The sequence below is a fragment of the Salmo trutta genome, chromosome 9 (genome assembly GCF_901001165.1).
Source record: "Salmo trutta chromosome 9, fSalTru1.1, whole genome shotgun sequence".
Lineage (NCBI taxonomy): Eukaryota > Metazoa > Chordata > Actinopteri > Salmoniformes > Salmonidae > Salmo > Salmo trutta.
This window is the reverse complement of record NC_042965.1, coordinates 31,677,882-31,698,108: the sequence shown is the minus strand read 5'-3', so window position 1 is coordinate 31,698,108 and position 20,227 is coordinate 31,677,882. Positions and strand designations below refer to the sequence as shown.

At 42.6% G+C, this 20,227-nt stretch overlaps 1 protein-coding gene across 5 annotated transcripts in view; it reads right to left on the bottom strand.

The window, feature by feature from the left end:
- Window positions 1–20,227, bottom strand: part of LOC115200404 (protein patched homolog 1) — a 148,044-nt gene that overhangs the window by 32,397 nt on the left and 95,420 nt on the right. For 2 of the 5 annotated variants that reach the window (XM_029763456.1, XM_029763457.1), the window contains exons 16-18: window positions 16,059–16,201; window positions 7,720–7,903; window positions 1,926–2,206 (exon numbers count right to left, since the gene is read on the bottom strand). In XM_029763456.1, coding sequence (XP_029619316.1) covers window positions 1,926–2,206; window positions 7,720–7,903; window positions 16,059–16,201 — 608 coding nt within the window. Of the gene's footprint in view, window positions 1–1,925; window positions 2,207–7,588; window positions 7,904–13,015; window positions 13,095–16,058; window positions 16,202–20,227 lie in introns of those variants that run through there. The other 3 variants (XM_029763458.1, XM_029763459.1, XM_029763460.1) reach the window with 3 other exon arrangements.

Genomic DNA, 20,227 nt, shown 5'->3' with positions numbered 1-20,227 from the left:
GGAGTGGAGGTTTAAAACTGATGGATTGGAATGTTCTGTAATAAGGAAGTCTCCTTTTACAGGATTCTAATCTGACAGATTTATGAAAATGGACTTTATACTGATATATGATGTCAACACACATTCTGCCCATGTATTCAACGCAAAAAGAATGCCGCTTTAGAATGTGTGTGTGTTTGTGTTTGTTTGTGTGTGTGTGTGTGTGTGTGTGTGTGTGTGTGTGTGTGTGTGTGTGTGTGTGTGTGTGTGTGTGTGTGTGTGTGTGTGTGTGTGTGTGTGTGTGTGTGTGTGTGTGTGTGTGTGTGTGTGTGCATTCACATGAGTAGGGTTGCAAAGCTACTGGTAATTTACCTAAATTACCGGAATTTTCAGGAATTTGGGTAATTAACAGAAAATCTATGGCAATCTATTGTAACTTTGGTAATTTATTATGTTTTTATTCATATATACAGTACCAGCCAAAAGTTTGGACAAACATACTCATTTAAGGGTTTTTCTTTATTTGTACTATTTTCTACATTGTAGAATAATAGCGAAAACATCAACACTATGTAATAACACATATGGAGTCATGTAGTAACCAAAAAAGTGTTAAACAAATCAAAACATATTTTATATTTCAGATTCTTCAAAGTAGTCACCCTTTGCCTTGATGACAGCTTTGCACACTCTTGGCATTCTCTCAACCAGCTTCATGAGGTAGTCACCTGGAATGCATTTGAATTAACAGGTGTGCCTTGTTAAAAGTTAATTTGTGGAATTTATTACCAACTTAATGTGTTTGAGCCAATCAGTTGTGTTGTGACATGGTAGGGGTGGTATACAGAAGATAGCCCTATTTGGTAAAAGACCAAGAGCATATTATGTCAAGAACAGCTCAAATAAGCAAAGAGAAACGACAGTTCATCATTACTTTAAGACATGAAGATCAGTCAATGCGTAAAATTTCATGAACTTTTTAAGTTTCTTCAAGTGTAGTCACAAAAACCATCAAGCGCTATGATGAAACTGGCTTTCATAAGGACCACCACAGGAAAGGAAGACCCAGAGTTACCTCTAATGCAGAGGATAGGTTTATTAGAGTTACAAGCCTCAGAAATTGCAGCCCAAATAAATCCTTCACAGAGTTCAATAAACAGACACATCTCAACATCAACTGTTCAGAGGAGACTGCGTGAATCAGGCCCTCGTGGTTGAATTGCTGCAAAGAAACCACTACTAAAGGACACCAATAAGAACAAGAGACTTGCTTGGGCCAATTAACACGAGCAATGGACATTAGACCGGTGTAAATCTGTCCTTTGGTCTAATGAATCCAAATGTAAGATTTTTGGTTCCAACCACTGTGTCTTTGTGAGACGCAGAGTAGGTGAATGCGTGATCTCCATATGTGTGGTTCCCACCATGAAGCATGGAGGAAGAGGTGTGATGGTTTGGGGCTGCTTTGCTGGTGACACTGTCAGTGATTTATTTAGAATTCAAGGCACACTTAACCAGCATGGCTACCACAGCATTCTGCAGCGATACACCATCCCGTCTGGTTTGCGCTTAGTGGGACTTTCATTTATTTTTCAACAGGACAATGACCCAACACACCTCCAGGCTGTGTAAGGGCTATTTGACCAAGAAGGAGAGTGATGGAGTGCTACATCAGATGACCTGGCCTCCACAATCACCCGACCTCAACCCAATTGAGATGGTTTGGGATGAGTTTGACTGCAGAGTGAAGGAAAAGCAGCCAACAAGTGCTCAGTATATGTGAGAACTCCTTCAAGACTATTGGAAAAGCATTCCACGTGAAGCTGGTTGAGAGAATTCCAAGATTGTACAAAGCTGTCGTCAAGGCAAAGGGTGGCTGTATGCATCTGTGTGTGCATCTCTCTGAGTGTGTGTGTATCTCTCTGCGTTAGCCTGTGTGTACTCACAATGATGCCGGCAGTCCAGGGGTTGAGCAGAAAGAGGGCACAGACAAGGAAGGTGCAGGCTAGCACCACGCTGATGGAGAGCAGCAGCCAGTGTCTGAGGCCTACGTACTGCTCCCAGAAGAGGAAGGGGTAGCCGTTGGGGTAGCTGGGTAGGCCCTGGTGGCTGTAGTTACTGCAGATGGCTCGCACCGACTCGATGGCCTCCACAAACTGGGGGGTCTCGCGGAGCCCGTTGAGGTAGAATGGAAACTGTGCGTACTCGATGGGCTCGGCAGCAGGAACTAGACAGAGGGAGGGGGGTAGAGGTTTTGAAAAGGTACAGGTATGGTAGAGTTCAAACAAGTACACCACGTTTCAGCACCAACTCACTTTGCCTCACTACAGAAATTAATATTAGGACTGGCTGGTGGGCAGAGCTGGAACGTGGTCCCATGAGCCTTGGTAGGGACTGACATGTCATGTATGTGTGCGTGTAAGAGTGTGTGTGTGTGGGTGGGGGGGATCCATTCTCTCCAGTCTCAGCCAAGAGATGGGCTAATGACAGCAGAGTATCAGGCCTGAAGTTGATACTCTGTAATTACAACCTGAATCATCACAAGTACCAATCTCTCTCTCTCTCACACACACACACAACGTTTGGTTTGTAGTGACTATTGCAACATTACCAAGACACATTTTCTAAACTAACGTCATTCTCCCATTATGTGCCCTCTGCTTCCTTATACCCACAACACCCCATTATAAAATCTTTACACCCACCTCACCACACTATAATATCTTATACCACCCACACTATAATATCTTATACCCACCACATCCACACTATAATATCTTATATCCACCACACCCACACTATAATATCTTATACCCACCACACCCCCACTATAATATCTTATACCCACTACACCCCACTATAATATCTTATACCCACCACACCCCAGTATAATATCTTATACCCACCACACCCCACTATAATATCTTCTACCCACTACACCCCATTATAATATCTTATACCCACCACACCCACACTATAATATCTTATACCCACCACGCCCCACTATAATATCTTATACCCACTACACCCCACTATAATATCTTATACCCACTACACCCCACTATAATATCTTATACCCACCACACCCCACTATAATATCTTATACCCACCACACCACACTATAATATCTTATACCCACCACACACCCCTATAATATCTTATACCCACTACACCCCACTATAAAATCTTATACCCACCACACCCCACTATAATATCTTATACCCACCACACCCCACTATAAAATCTTATACCCACCACACCCACACTATAATATCTTATACCCACTACACCCCACTATAATATCTTATACCCACTACACCCCACTATAATCTTATACCCACCACACCACCACTATAATATCTTATACCCACCACGCCCCCACTATAATATCTTATACCCACTACACCCCCACTATAATATCTTATACCCACCACACCCCACTAAAATATCTTATACCCACCACACCCCACTATAATATCTTATATCCACCACACACCACTATAATATCTTATACCCACCACACCACCACTATAATATCTTATACCCACCATACCCCCACTATACTATCTTATACCCACCTCACCCTCACTATAATATCTTATACCCCCCACACCCCACTATAATATCTTATACCTATCTCACCCCCACTATAATATCTTATACCCACCTCACCCCCACTATAATATCTCATACCCACCACACACCACTACAATATCTTATACCCACCACACCCCCACTATAATATCTTATACCCACCACACCCCACTATAATATCTTATACCCACTACAATATATTATACCCACCACACCCCACTATAATAACTTATACCCACCTCACCCCCACTATAATATCTTATACCCACCACACCCCCACTATAATATCTTATACCCACCACACACCACTATAATATCTTATACCCACAACACCCCACTATAATATCTTATACCACCACACCCCACTATAATATCTTATACCCACTATAATATCTTATACCCACCACACCCCACTATAATATCTTATACGCACCTCACCCCCACTATAATATCTTATACCCACCACACCCCACTTTAATATCTTATACCCACCACACCCCACTATAATATCTTATACCCACCACACCCCCACTATAATATCTTATACCCACCACACACCCACTATAATATCTTATACCCACCTCACCCCCACTATAATATCTTATACCCACCACACCCCCACTATAATATCTTATACCCACTACACCCCACTATAATATCTTATACCCACCACACCCCAGTATAATATCTTATACCCACCACACCCCACTATAATATCTTCTACCCACTACACCCCATTATAATATCTTATACCCACCACACCCCACTATAATATCTTATACCCACTACACCCCACTATAATATCTTATACCCACCACACCCCACTATAATATCTTATACCCACAACACCCCACTATAATATCTTATACCCACCACACACCCCTATAATATCTTATACCCACTACACCCCACTATAATATCTTATACCCACCACACCCCACTATAATATCTTATACCCACCACACCCCACTATAATATCTTATACCCACCACACCCACACTATAATATCTTATACCCACTACACCCCACTATAATATCTTATACCCACTACACCCCACTATAATCTTATACCCACCACACCACCACTATAATATCTTATACCCACCACGCCCCCACTATAATATCTTATACCCACTACACCCCCACTATAATATCTTATACCCACCACACCCCACTAAAATATCTTATACCCACCACACCCCACTATAATATCTTATATCCACCACACACCACTATAATATCTTATACCCACCACACCACCACTATAATATCTTATACCCACCATACCCCCACTATACTATCTTATACCCACCTCACCCTCACTATAATATCTTATACCCCCCACACCCCACTATAATATCTTATACCTATCTCACCCCCACTATAATATCTTATACCCACCTCACCCCCACTATAATATCTCATACCCACCACACACCACTACAATATCTTATACCCACCACACCCCCACTATAATATCTTATACCCACCACACCCCACTATAATATCTTATACCCACTACAATATATTATACCCACCACACCCCACTATAATAACTTATACCCACCTCACCCCCACTATAATATCTTATACCCACCACACCCCCACTATAATATCTTATACCCACCACACACCACTATAATATCTTATACCCACAACACCCCACTATAATATCTTATACCACCACACCCCACTATAATATCTTATACCCACCTCACCCCCACTATAATATCTTATACCCACCACACCCCACTATAATATCTTATACCCACCACAACCCACTATAATATCTTATACCCACCACACCCCCACTATAATATCTTATACCCACCACACACCCACTATAATATCTTATACCCACCTCACCCCCACTATAATATCTTATACCCACCTCACCCCCACTATAATATCTTATACCCACTACAATATCTTAAACCCACCACACCCCACTATAATATCTTATACCCACCACACCCCACTATAATATCTTATACCCACCTCACCCCCACTATAATATCTTATACCCACCACACCCCACTATAATATCTTATACCCACCACACCCCACTATAATATCTTATACCAACCACACCCCCACTATAATATCTTATACCCACCACACCCCACTACAATATCTTATACCCACCACACCCCACTATAATATCTTATACCCACCACACCCCACTATAATATCTTATACCCACCTCACCCCCACTATAATATCTTATACCCACCACACCCCACTATAATATCTTATACCCACCACACCCCACTATAATATCTTATACCCACCACACCCCACTATAATATCTTATACCCACCACACCCCACTATAATATCTTATACCCACTACAACCCACTATAATATCTTATACCCACCACACCCCCACTATAATATCTTATACCCACCACACACCCACTATAATATCTTATACCCACCTCACCCCCACTATAATATCTTATACCCCCTACAATATCTTATACCCACCACACCCCACTATAATATCTTATACCCCCTACAATATCTTATACCCACCACACCCCACTATAATATCTTATACCCACCTCACCCCCACTATAATATCTTATACCCACCACACCCCACTATAATATCTTATACCCACCACACCCCACTATAATATCTTATACCAACCACACCCCCAATTTAATATCTTATACCCACCACACCCCACTATAATATCTTATACCCACCACACCCCACTATAATATCTTATACCCACCTCACCCCCACTATAATATCTTATACCCACCACACCCCACTATAATATCTTATACCCACCACACCCCACTATAATATCTTATACCCACCACGCCCCCACTATAATATCTTATACCCACCACACCCCACTATAATATCTTATACCCACCACACCCCACTATAATATCTTATACCCACCACACCCCACTATAATATCTTATACCCACCACACCCACACTATAAAATCCATTCCATATTCTTTTGCCTAGGATTTTTCTTTGAAATACTTTTCTTTCAAAAACATACGATTGATCAAAAACATCCCAAAAATGACACCGCAAAGACTCTCTGTGGTGTGTGTGTGTGCTTGTGTGCTTTCCAGTGCCTGGAGGGTCAGCCAGCACTACTTGCTAACATGGTTTGGTCCATTATAATCTCCACTATAAAATGTCCATTAGGGCTGCGAGTTGAAGCTCTGCCAACATAGCTCTGCTCCAGGGGGTTCCTGTACAGCCAAGCTCTCTACCCTGCTTAGCCAATCATATTTTCACTCACTGCTTGTTATCCAATCACATCTTCCCCCCTGTAATGCAAAGGCAGCCTCTCTCTCTCTTTCCCTTGCTTGCTCCCTTCCCCTCTCCTGTCCCCCTCTTTTCCCTCACTCTCTTTCTCACACCCTTTTCCTCTATTTCAATTTCCCAATCATTTTCTTTCCCTTTCCTTCATGTGCGCGTGCTCTCTGTGTGTGTGGTAAGGAAATGAGAACAGGGTGTAGGCAGCTCTGGGGTCACAGAGTTTTAAGTGTGTGTGTGTGTGTAATTCAGAGCGGCCTGTTGTGGTAAGAGTTATGACATTCACCACAGGCACCATTAGAGTACCACAGCATGCTATCCCCCCCCCCCCCCCCCCACACACACACACACACAGCTCAGTACAGTACAGTACAGTATACTGTAAACCACCTCAGTTAAAACCAGAAAGTAGATAAGAGTCATTAACTCCACAGATGGAATGACACAAACAGGTACTCTAAAATAACTGCAGCTCAAATGTAATAAAAGCCTATGGAAGTGAAGTTGAGCAAAGTAAAATGTTATGCTAAAATTGAAATGACCCATGGAATAGTTAGGCCACAAAACACAACAAGTAGTTGATAAATGTATAGGAGTGTGTTGAGCGATACAAACAGATGGAAAGCTCCATGTCAACATAAAGCAGTATGAGCTACCAGAGGTACCAGAGGTACCAGAGGCAGAAAAAAATAGTTCCTGTACACTTCTTAAATAAATTCTTAGTCTTTTTTAATTCAATTGACAAATCTGTAGGCCAGTGTGCTAAATAATTATTGAGAGCAAAAAAGCGTGTCTGATATGATTGGCCATTGAAAGGCGTTTGTGGTAGTAAAGTGTGCTGTGATTGGTCACTCACTGCTGAGGCGTGTCTCGAGCATGGAGTCTGTGCGGTCGTGGAGCCACTCTGGGGGGTGTGGCCGTATGTTGGCCTGTGAGGCTGCGTACGCCACCGGGTCGTTGCTGACCCACGCAGTCAGGTAGATGTAAAATGCCACCGGGTTGATGATGCCATCCGCATTCACCAAGCGCTGCCTAGTCAGCTTGAGAATAGGTAATAATCGAAAAGAAGGATAGAGGGAGAGAAGGAGGAGAGGGAAGGTGAGGGGGAGAGAGAGGGAGGACAAGGCAATAAGAAAGAGAGGGGGAGAGAGATATTGGTGGTTAGCAACAGGAGTGAATTGTAGAAACAACATGTTAACCAAAACTTCCTCCAGATGAACCCACCGCAGAAATTATACCCATGCATGAGCATGAGAAAACGCACCCGCTTTAAAAATAAGCGACACAATTCTCCCTCTCTCCAACCCAAAGAAAAGTAAACAGTCAAACACTGGTGCCTTCTGAAATTCCCGTACTTCTCGGTGAGCTTCACAGAATTATTAGGCCTAAATTTAAACATGGAAAATGGAAATGTCAAATTAGCTTTTCAGGTGCGGTCAGATGTGTTAGTCTCCTGAGAACAAAAAAGCACGAATGTAACGTGTTGAGAACCAGCCTACCTCTCCAACAGAACTAGCGAGCAAAGGCTAGCTCACACAGCCCTGATACAGTGTGCTGCCTCCTAGTCCTATGAGATAACTAGATTCCCTCTGTACTTTCTCTCACAATGCTACCTCATTTCCCCTACACAACTATTTGGTTACCTAACTTCCACAACAGGGCTGGCTAGTAGCTAGCTAGCTACCCTCCCTCCCATGGCTATAGCTCGTAGCTAGCTATCCTCTCTCCCATGTCTATAGCTCGTAGATAGCTTCCCTCCCTCCCTCCCATGTCTATAGCTCGTAGATAGCTTCCCTCCCTCCCTCCCATGTCTATAGCTTGTTGCTAGCTTCCCTCCCTCCCATGTCTATAGCTCGTAGCTAGCTATCCTCTCTCCCATGGCTATAGCTCAGGCCTTAGTAGCTAGCTCCTGAACTTTACATCTATTACAGCACACTTCTTCATCACATCAAACTAGCTAGCACATTTCTCTTACAACTAAGTTAACTCCATTCCCTAACAGAAGCAGCTAGCTACTGTAGCTCCTTCTCCCCACAGAGCTAACTAGCCTAGGGGCTAGTGCTAGCTTCCCTCCTCTCGGGACTCTCTGAGGGCTGTAGCTCCCTCCCTTGTGAGAGCGGTGATTAGTAGCTAGCTACCTCCTGAGAGGTGCAGCCATTACTGCATACCGCTCCACGCCACTCACCCTTCTCATGACAATAAATCCCTCGTTCAGAGGCCGGGGTAGGGGTGAGGAGGAGTCCTGTGGGTAGGTATTGAGGGAGGTTTGGGGGGGGGATAGCTTGAGTTAGCGTAACAATAAAAAATTGGCTGGGGTCCTTATGTGCGTCTGTGTGCAGTTAACCTTGCTGTTAACACTGAAGAAAATGCCACCCTGCAAATGGAGTAAAGCTTTAAAAATAACACAGCATCTGTACAAATGTTGCTTGCGATTGCTTCTCCTGACCCCTACGGATACCCAGAATGTCTTACACCACAGTCAGATCCGGACAGAGAACAAAAGGGCTCTTGATAGCAGTAGCAAAGGCAGCCTCTCTCTCTCACCTTCCCTTGCTTGCTTCCTTCCCCTCTCCTGTCCCCCCTCTTTTCCCTCACTCTCATTCTCGTACCTGTTTCCTCCCTTTCTCTTTCCCAATCCTTTTATTTCCCTTTCCGTTGCTCTCTCTCTCACTCTCACTCTCTCTCTCTCTCTCTCTCTCTCAATTCAAGGGCTTTATTGGCATGGGAAACATACGTTTACATTGCCAAAGCAAGTGAAATAGATAATAAACAAAAGTTTTCCGATTCTATGTGGGTCTGTGTAATCTGAGGGAAATATGTGTCTCTAATATGGTCATACATTTGGCAGGAGGTTAGGAAGTGCAGCTCAGTTTCCACCTCATTTTGTGGGCAGTGTGCACATAACCTGTCTTCTCTTGAGAGCCAGGTCTGCCTGCGGCAGCCTTTCTCAATAGCAAGGCTATGCTCACTGAGTCAAAGCTTTCTTTAAGTTTGAGTCAGTCACATTGTTCAAGTATTCTGTCAATGGGTACTCTCTGTTTAGGGCCAAATACCATTCTAGTTTGCTCAGTTTTTTTGTTCATTCTTTTCAATGTGTGTTTGTTTTTTCATGATTTGGTTGGGGCTCTGTGGGGTCTGTTTGTGAACAGAGCCCCAAGTCCAGCTTGCTTAGGGGACTCTTCTCCAGGTTCATCTATCTGTAGGTGATGGCTTTGTTATGGAAGGTTTGGGAATTGCTTCCTTTTAGGTGGTTTTAGAATTTAACAGCTCTTTTCTGGATTTTGATCATTAGCGGGTATCAGCCAAATTCTGCTCTGCATGCATTATTTGGTGTTTTACGTTGTACACTGAGGATATTTTTGCAGAATTCTGCATGCAGATTTTGTAATTTTCACACCCATAAAGGGCAATGGGCTCTATAACTGATTGAAGTATTCTTAGCCAGATTCTAATTGGTATGTCAAATGTTATGCTCCTTTTGATGGCATAGAAGGCCCTTCTTGCCTTGTCTCTCAGATTGTTCACAGCTTTGTGGATGTTACCTGTGGCGCTGATGTTCAGGCTTCCCTATCAAATTACAAAAAATTATACATATCTCGGCCTGAACATCAGCGCCACAGGTAACCTGTGGCGCTGATGTTCAGGCCGAGATATGTATAATTTTTTGTGTGCTCTAGGGCAACGGTGTTGAGATGGAATTTGTATTTTTGGTCCTGGCAACTGGACCTTTCTTGGAACACCATTATTTTTGTATGTGTGATCCGACCCGCTTCCCAGTCCTTGACTGTCTGGGCCCAGGTCTGACAGAATCTATGCAGAAGATCTCGGTGCTGCTGTAGGCCCTCCTTGGTTGGGGACAGAAGCACCAGATCATCAGTAGACATTTTACTTCAGATTCCATTAGGGTGTAGCCGGGTGCTGCAGACTGTTCTAGTGCCCTCGCCAATTCGTTGATATATATGTTGAAGAGGGTGGGTCTTAAGATGCATCCCTGTCTAACCCCACGGCCCTGTGGAAAAAAACGTGTTTTTTTGCCAAATTTAACCAACCACACTTGGTGTTTGTGTACATGGATTTTATAATGTTGTATTATTTTCCTCAAACACCACTTTCCATCAATTTGTATAGTAGACCCTCATGCCAAATTGAGGCAAAAGCTTTTTTTAGGGCAACAAAGCATGAGAAGATTTTGCATTTGTTTTGGTTTGTTTGTTCGTCAATTAGGGTGTGCAGGGTGAATACGTGGTCTGCCGTATGGTAATTTGGTAAAAAGCCAATTTGAAATTTGCTCAGTACATTGTTTTCATTGAGGACATGTACAAGTCTTCTGTTAATGATAATCCATAGGATTTTCCCAAGGTTGCTGTTGACGCATAGTTATTGGGGTCAAATTTGTATCCCCTTTTGTGGATTTGGGTGATCAGTCCTTGGTTCCAAATATTGGGGAAGATGCCAGAGCTAAGGATGATGTTAAAGAGTTTAAGTATAGCCAATTGGAATTTGTGGTCTGTATATTTGATCATTTCATTGAGGATACCATCAACACCACAGGCCTTTTTAGGTTGAAGGGTTTGTATTTTGTCCTGTAGTTCATTCAATGTAATTGGAGAATCCAGTGAGGTTCTGGTAATCTTTAATAGTAAATTCTAAGATTTGTATTTGATCATGTATATGTTGTTGCTGGTTTTTTTTTATAGGGCCAAAAATATTGGAGAAGGGGTTTAACCATACATCTCCGTTTTGGATAGATAACTCTTTGTGTTGTTGTTTGTTTAGTGTTTACCCAGAAGTGGTTAGAGTCCATGGATTCTTCAATTGCATTGAGCTGGTTTCTGACATGCTGTTCTATCTTTTTCTGTAGTGTATTTCTGTATCGTTTTAGTGATTCACCGTACTGAAGGCGCAGGCTCAGGTTTTCTGGGTCTTTATGTTTTTGGTTGGATAGGTTTCTCAATTTCTTTCATAGGTTTTTGCATTTTTCATCAAACCATTTGTCATTGTTGTTAATTTTCTTGAAAATGTTTGATTTGATAGGGAAGCTGTAAGGTCAAATATACTGTTTAGGTTTTCTACTACCAAGTTTACACCTTCACTATTACAGTGAAACATTTTGTCCAGGAAGTTGTCTAAAAGGGAATGAATTTGTTGTTGCCTATGGTGTGTGGTCATCCACATCCCCTCCCAAAATGGCTGCTGTACCATTTTTTCCCCTTGCATTACTTGACATAGATCCAGAAAAACCAGATGTGTAAATCTAGTAAGTCCAGAACTGGCATAGTCCCTTTTTTGGTAGGTTTCCACACTACTGCCAAGAGACTAGCTATAGGTGTATCTACCGTAGGAGTCCCTCGAAGCCTGCCCTCTATCTCTGTCTCTGAAACACACACATCACCAGCTCCCATATAATACCCTCGGCCATAAGGAATCCCTCCCCAGAAAGCTGTGGTGTGCTGGGGTTGGAAAATATCTGTTCTTAATTTGAAAGGGGAAAAAATACAGTTACTACTGTACAGTATATGCATGCACACTTTGACACAAAAATGCACACACGTACTCTTACACACACACACACACACACACACACACACACACACACACACACACACACACTGAGTGTTGTCTGAAAGAGATCACGTAGGTCTCAGCTCCTCTTCACTCATTGAAGGGGGATGCGGCAGCAGAGAAATTAACAGAGGGAGGGGAGAGAAGAGAGAGAGAAAAAGAGAAAGAGGAGAGAGGGAGAGAGAGAGAGAAAGAGGAGAGAGGGGGAAAGAGAGTGAGGTCTGTCTTGCATTAAGGATACGTAACAACTGTATGTCTTTAAGCTATCATGGGAAGCCCATGGAGCACGGCCGGCGGCCCTTCGCCCTGCAGCACACAGGGCTGCCCGCACACCAGCATGTCTCCAAGGCCCTGACTGTTTTGTGACATCTAGGCCAGTGGTTCACCAACAACCAACCAAAGGCAAAAGCCCATCCAACTAACAGAACAACATCCGTAGCAGACCACCATTTGGGAAATACTGCTAGGCTACACAATTAGCCAAATAGTGGAGAATTTATGGTACACCAAGTACACCACACACACACACACACACACACCAACATATATACCTTAGAGAGACTCCAGGAGGCGTTATATTGTAATCTATTTCCCCTTCCTCTGTCTAGCAGCTTACTATCACACCCAGCTAGGAACTAGGAACACTGTAAAGCTGTAAAACAGTCTTATCTGAAACAGAAGGGAACACAAAGACACACTATGGTTAGAGTCGGCAATCTCTAGCCTGTAGAAAGCAGAAAATGGCTTAATCGCTTTTTCAGAGGGTGGCTTGCAGTCCCAGCAAGGGCTTAAAATTCCTGGGCTTGGTAAAGTCATCAGCAAGAGAGAGCGAGTGGGTAGAAAGAGAGTGAGAGTGAGAGTGAGAGTGAGAGTGAGTGAGAGTGAGTGAGAGTGAGAGTGAGAGTGAGTGAGAGTGAGAGAGAGAGAGAGAGAGAGAGAGAGAGAGAGAGAGAGAGAGAGAGAGAGAGAGAGAGAGGAGAGAGAGAGAGAGAGAGAGAGAGAGAGAGAGAAGCCTATGACGGTCCAAAATTTGTCTGAACTGCCTCAGTGCTTCGCCTCCCGACGCTGCGCTTCCACTTTAATTCCCTATTATTAAATTGCCAGCATTAGCTGCGCAAAGATGGGTGATGGTGGTGCGAATGAGGTAGTCAAACCCTCATTTCCATAGCTCCTTTAGACCGTTTAGTTTTACTTAACAGTGTGCATTGTAGCCCTGTCGTAAGACTAACAAAGATCAGCTCCTCTCATTTCTATTGTTGGACAAATCTCTGTTGATATCAGCTGTTCTCCGTGGCCTTTCTCCACTGGAGATCTGTTGGCAGATTGGATTGACTGACTGGCCGACTGATTACAACTTTTTTCTAGTGGTATTTCATTACATTTTATTGTGATTTACTCCGTGTTGGGTTATGTGTTCAGTTGTTGGCGAAAAGATAGTGAATCCTTATCATTGGTATTGCTGTGTGGAACGGGTGGTTATTGAATTCAGAATTTATGAATGGACATTTTCTTGCGACTGAGTTCACTTGGGATTCACTCTAATCATTTAATCATGACTGACAGATGACACTGACTCACCAAACACAAGGAAAATTCATATAATTTCTCTGGTAGGCCGAACTACCTGGCCTACTAACCTTAAGTCAAGTTAAAACCGTTACAACGCACACCCGCACATTACGCACAAAGACCCACTCAGTATACCATTCTCCAAAGATTAGTCAAATATAATTTTGTACAATCCTACTGTACCACTGCCTCATGCCAGGACAAGAGATTTGAAGGGCATGATAAGATAACATTACAGAGCATCAACATGCATTCTTGACAGGCTGACAGGCTTGCTTTGGAGTAATCATCAAGTTATCCCCTGGTTAAAGTGAATGACATACGATCCAACACCCAACTGGTTCAGATAAAGGATTTTCATTATACTGTACTCCCACCTAGTTGAAATGGGTTTTGATCACAAACTCACTTTGTTTTAATAAATGGGTTGGAGACCAGTCTCACCTGAAGCAGTGAAAGGGTTTAGTTTGGTATTAAAAAATGTCTCTCACCTGGTTGAAGTTAAAGGGTTTAGCCCAATAATAATAAATGGCTCTCACCTGGTTGAAGTTAACTTTTTAGTGACAGGGGGCAGTATTCGGAAATTCAGATGAATGACGTGCCCAAATTAAACTGCCTGCTACTCGGGCCCAGAAGGTAGGATATGCATATTATTACTATATTTGGATAGAAAACACTCTGCCGTTTCTAAAACTGTTTGAAGGATGTCTGTGAGTATAACAGAACTCATATGGCAGGCAAAAATCTGAGAAAAATCCAACCAGGAAGTGTGGAAATCTGAGGTTTGTAGTTTTCAAGTGATTCCCTATCCAGTATACAGTGACTTAGGGTTCATTTTGCACTTCCTAAGGCTTCCACTAGATTCAACAGTCTTTAGAACGTTGTTTCATGCTTCTACTGTGAATGGGGAGAGAATAAGAGCTCCTGGAAGTAGCTGACTGAGAAAATGACATGAGCTCAGTGGTGCGCACTCCCGTGAGAGTTAGCTGTGTTCCTTTTCTTTTTTGAAGACAAAGGAATCGTCCGGTTGGAATATTATGGAAGATTTATGATAAAAACATGCTAAAGATTGATTCTATACATCGTTTGACATTCTATACATCGTCTGTAATATAACTTTTTTGACTTTTCGTCTGAACTTAACTGCGCGAGCACAGTGCATTTGGAGTACTCTACCGAACGTGTGAACAAAAAGGAGGTAATTGAACATGTATATGGACTTTATCGAAACAAATGAACATTTATTGGGGAACTGGGATTCCTGGGAGTGCATTCCGACGAAGATCATCAAAGGTAAGTGAATATTTATAATGTTATTTCTGAGTTTTGTTGACTCTACAAAATGGCGGGTTTGGTTTCGTCTCTGAGCGCTGTACTCAGATTATTCAAAAGTGTGCTTTCGCTGCAAAGTTTTTTTGAAATCTGACACAGCGGTTGCATTAAGGAGAAGTGTATCTATAATTCTTTGAATAACAGTTTAATATTTTACAAACGTTTATGATGAGTATTTCTGTAAATTGATGTGCTCATTCACCGGAAGTTTTGGGAGACAAAACATTTCTGAACATTACACGCCAATGTAAAATGGGGTTTTTGGATATAAATATGAACTTTATCGAGCAAAACATACATGTATTGTGTAACATGAAGTCCTATGAGTGCCATCTGATGAAGATCATCAAAGGTTAGTGATTCATTTTAGCTGTATTTCTGGTTTTTGTGACGCCTCTCCTTGCTTGGAAAATGGCTGTGTGGTTTTTCTTGTCTCGGCGCTGTCCTAACATAATCTAATGCTATGCTTCGCCGTAAAGCCTTTTTGAAATTGGACAATGTGGTTGGATTAATGAGAAGTTCATGTTTAAAATGGTGTAAAATAGTTGTATGTTTGAGAAATTTGAATTATGAGATATTTTTTGTTTTGAATTTGGCGCCCTGCTATTTCACTGGCTGCTATAGCGTCCCACATTTCCCAGAGAGGTTAAAGGGTTTAGCCCAATATTAATAAATGGCTTTCACCTGGTTGAAGTTAAAGGGTTTAGTCTGGTATTAATAAATGTCTTTCACCTGGTTAACGCTGATGGGCCTTTCCCTGCGTCCGGTCTGTACCAGTAGTTTGTAGGCCAGGACCCCGTCGTCTGAACCGTTCCTGTAGCTGCTCTGTGTGATCCAACCTGCTTCCCAGTCCTGGTCAAATGCTTCCTGCAGAGCTGTAGACACACAACCATAACACAACCATAACAAAACCCAGACTGGTCTTATAGACTAGACGTAACATAGTACACGTAAATCCGGGACAATAAATTAGTATATGTTATGTTTGATATGGTTACATAAGACAGAAGGTTAATAATTACTGCAGTGGGCTAAATCACAAAAGTATACACCTCACAAACATTGTTGTAGTTTGTATTTGTACTTATTATGGATCCCCATTAGCTTCTGCCAAAGCAGCAGCTACTCTTTCTGTCGTCCAGTAAAATTAAGGCAGTTTATACAATTTTTAAACATTACAATACATTCACAGATTTCACAACACATTTTGTGCCCTCAGGCCCCTACTCCACCACTACCACACATCTACAGTACTAAATCCATGTGTATGTATAGTGCGTATGTTTTCGTATGTGTGTGTGTGTATGCATGTGTCAGTGCCAATGTTTGTGTTGCTTCACAGTCCCCACTGTTCTATAAGATGTGTTTTTATTTGTTTTTAAATAAAATTGTACTGCTTGCGTCAGTTACTTGATGTGGAATAGAGTTCCATGTAGTCATGGCTCTATGTAGTACCGTGTGCCTCTCATAGTCTGTTCTGGACTTGGGGACTGTGAAGAGACCTCTTGTGGGGTATGCATGGATGTCCGAGCTGTGTGCCAGTAATTCAAACAGACAACTCGGTGCATTCAACATGTCAATACCTCTCATAAATAAAAGTAGTGATGAAATCAATCTCTCCTCCACTTTCAGCCAGGAGAGTTTGGCATGCATATTAATATTAGCTATCTGTGTACATCCAAGGGCCAGCCGTGCTGCCCTGTTCTGAGCCAATTTCAATTTTCCAAAGTCATTTTTTGTGGCACCTGACCACACTACTGAACAGTAGTCAAAGTGCGACAAAACTAGGACCTGTAGGACCTGCCTTGTTGATGGTGTTGTTAGGAAGGCAGAGCATCGCTTTATTATAGACAGACTTCTCCCCATCTTAGCTACTACTGCATCAGTATGTTTTGACCATGACAGTTTACAATCTAGTGTTACTCCAAGCAGTTTAGTCATCTCAACTTGCTCAATTTCCACATTATTTACTACAAGATTTAGTTGAGGTTTAGGGTTTAGTGAGTGTTTTGTTCCAAATACAATGCTTTTAGTTTCAGAAATATATTTAGATTCACGCGCAGAGCGCAGCAGATGTTTATTAAGCCTTTGCAGAAGGCAGTAATCGTGGTCAAAGGCAATAGTCAAATACATGTAGGCAGTCAAAACAAACAATACCTCACAACCATACAAACAGAAAGAACTGAACTAAATAGGGAGCTGATGAGACCAGGTGAGAAACATATGACATATGAAACATATGGACATATGAAATAAATGAACAAAAATGAAAGACAGGGCTACGTTCCAGAACGGAAAGAAACTGGGCTATGTTGAAGAACAAAGAAAAAGAACACAAGGTTGACTAAGAAAAGAAAAGCAGGGGGCGAGGTCCTACAGGCTGGTTGGACGAGGTCGTGGACTGATCTGACGTTCTGCGTCAAGGATGATGTCCAGTGGGTCTGTTCGGGGGGAGGGGGGGGGGTCGCATCTACTACCTAGTGGACTTGGAGGTTATGGGCCTGAAGACCGGTCCGAGGTCAGAGAGCGGGACGATCATGGTGAAATGCCTGAATCATCTCTGGGTTGAGGATGTCTTGGTCGGGGACCCAGGACCGGTCTTCAGGCCCATAACCTTCCAAGTCCACTAGGTAGTAGATGCGAGCTCTCAGGCGTTTGGAATAAAGGATGGCCCGAATGGCGTAGGCAGGTTCCCCTCCGACGTCCAACAGTGGGGGTGCACTGCGAGTTGAGACTGGAGGATGAAGAGAACCGGTTTTAACCTCTTGGTGTTCCCCTAGGATAGGGGGCGCTACAGCGATTTTTGAAAAAAAATCGTGCCCATTTTAAATGGCCTCCTACTCAAACTCAGAAGCTTGGATATGCATATAATTAATACTTGTGGATAGAAAACACCCTAAAGTTTCTAAAACTGTTTGAATGGTGTCTGTAAGTATAACAGAACTCATATGGCAGTCAAAACCCCGAGACAGATCGAAACAGGAAGTGGAATTCTGAATTGCGAACTCAACTTCATCACGTTGCCTATTAATCACACCATGAGCTATGGTTCATTGAGCACTTCTTATTGCTTCCACTAGATGTCCCCAGTCTTTACAAAGTGATTTGAGTCTCCTACTGTGAAAACTGACAGAATGACACGCTGTGGGCCATCACCATTATGACGCCGGCGCCCCTGGTTACCCTCCCCTTTCGAAACACAATGCAATCGTCCCCCTCGAATCTTATTGGAGCTCTCGTTGAAAAAGGCCCTACAGATTTATGTTATACAACGTTTGACATGTTTGAAAGAACCTAAATAAGAAAAAAATGCATTTTGTTGAAAGAGTAGCCCCGCGCACGTCGGAACTTTTGGTTCAGCCTTCAGAACGCGCTAACAACAACAAGCTAATGGAACATAAAGGATGAACTTTTCCGAACGAAAATACATTTGTTGTGGACCTGGGATTCCTGGAAGTGCCAAAGGATGAAGATAATCAAAGGTAAGGGATTATTGACAATAGTATACAAGACTAGATTTGATATGCGATTGTTCCAAGATGGTGCTGACCTGTATTGCTAGCCTATTGTTCTGAGTATCGCATCCCCTTTTATCGCAAAGTGTGATTACCCAGTAAAGTTATTTTTAAATCTGGCATTACAGGTGCTTTCAAGAGATATTCATCTATAAATCTTAGAATGACAATATTACATTTTAAAAATGTTTTCGAATAGTAATTTAGTAAATTGTAGCACTGTTTCACCGGATGCATTTGAGGGAAAATAGTTAGTCAACGTTACGTGCCGATGTAAAATGCTGTTTTTATATATAAATATGAACTTTATTGAACAAAAGAATGCATGCATTGTGTAACATGATGTCCTAGGTGTGTCATCTGATGAAGTTTGTAAAAGGTTAGTGCTGCATTTAGCTGTTTTTTGATTATTTGTGATGCATGTGGTTGGTCGGAAAATGGCTATGTGGCTACTTTTACGATATACTCCTCTAACATTATCTAATGTTTTGCTTTTGCTGTAAAGCCTTTTTGAAATCGGACAGCGTGGTTCGATTCAGGAGAGGTGTATCTATAAAACGATATCATTTGCAAAAAAAATTGGAAAAAAAAAATTATTACATTTTGTTATGCTAATGGCGATAGGATTTTTCGCTGGATGTCGAGTTAACAGAGATACATGAAAGGACGAGGAGATTTTATACTGACGGAGTAACTGGAGGCGGTACGTGACAGGGTTGATGCGATGGGTTATCTTGAATGGACCAATGAAGCGAGGACAGAACTTTTTGCAGGGGAGGTGGAGCCGGATGTCTCTGGTAGGGAGCCACACACGCTGTCTGGGGTGAAAGAGTGGCGTAGGTCGACGGCGTCTGTAGGCAAAGCGTTTCTGGGTATTAGAGGCTTCCTGCAGATGCCGGTGAGTGGTCTCCCATACCCGCTCACTACGCCAAAACCGGTCGTTGACAGCTGGGACAGTACCAGGCTCCGCCTCCCAGGGAAACACTGAAACGGAGTAAGGCGGAGGGATGTGTGCATGAGTGAGTTCTGAGCATATTCAGCCCAGGCCATATACCGACTCTGTCACGCCCTGACCTGAGAGAGACGGTTTGTTGCTCTATGTGGTTAGGTCAGGGTGTGGGGTGGGCATTCTATGGTGTCTATTTCTTTGTTTTGAGCCGAGTATGGTTCCTAATCAGAGGCACCTGTCTATCGTTGTCTCTGATTAGGAATCATACTTAGGCAGCCTTTCCCCACTTGTAGCTGTGGGATCTTATTTTGTACTGCTTGTTAAGCCTACAAGACGTTACGGTCGTATTCATGGTTTATTCCTTTTTGTTTGTAGTGTTCTGAGGTAATAAAATATTACAATGAACTGCGCTTTGGTCCACTCCTTTTGACGATCGT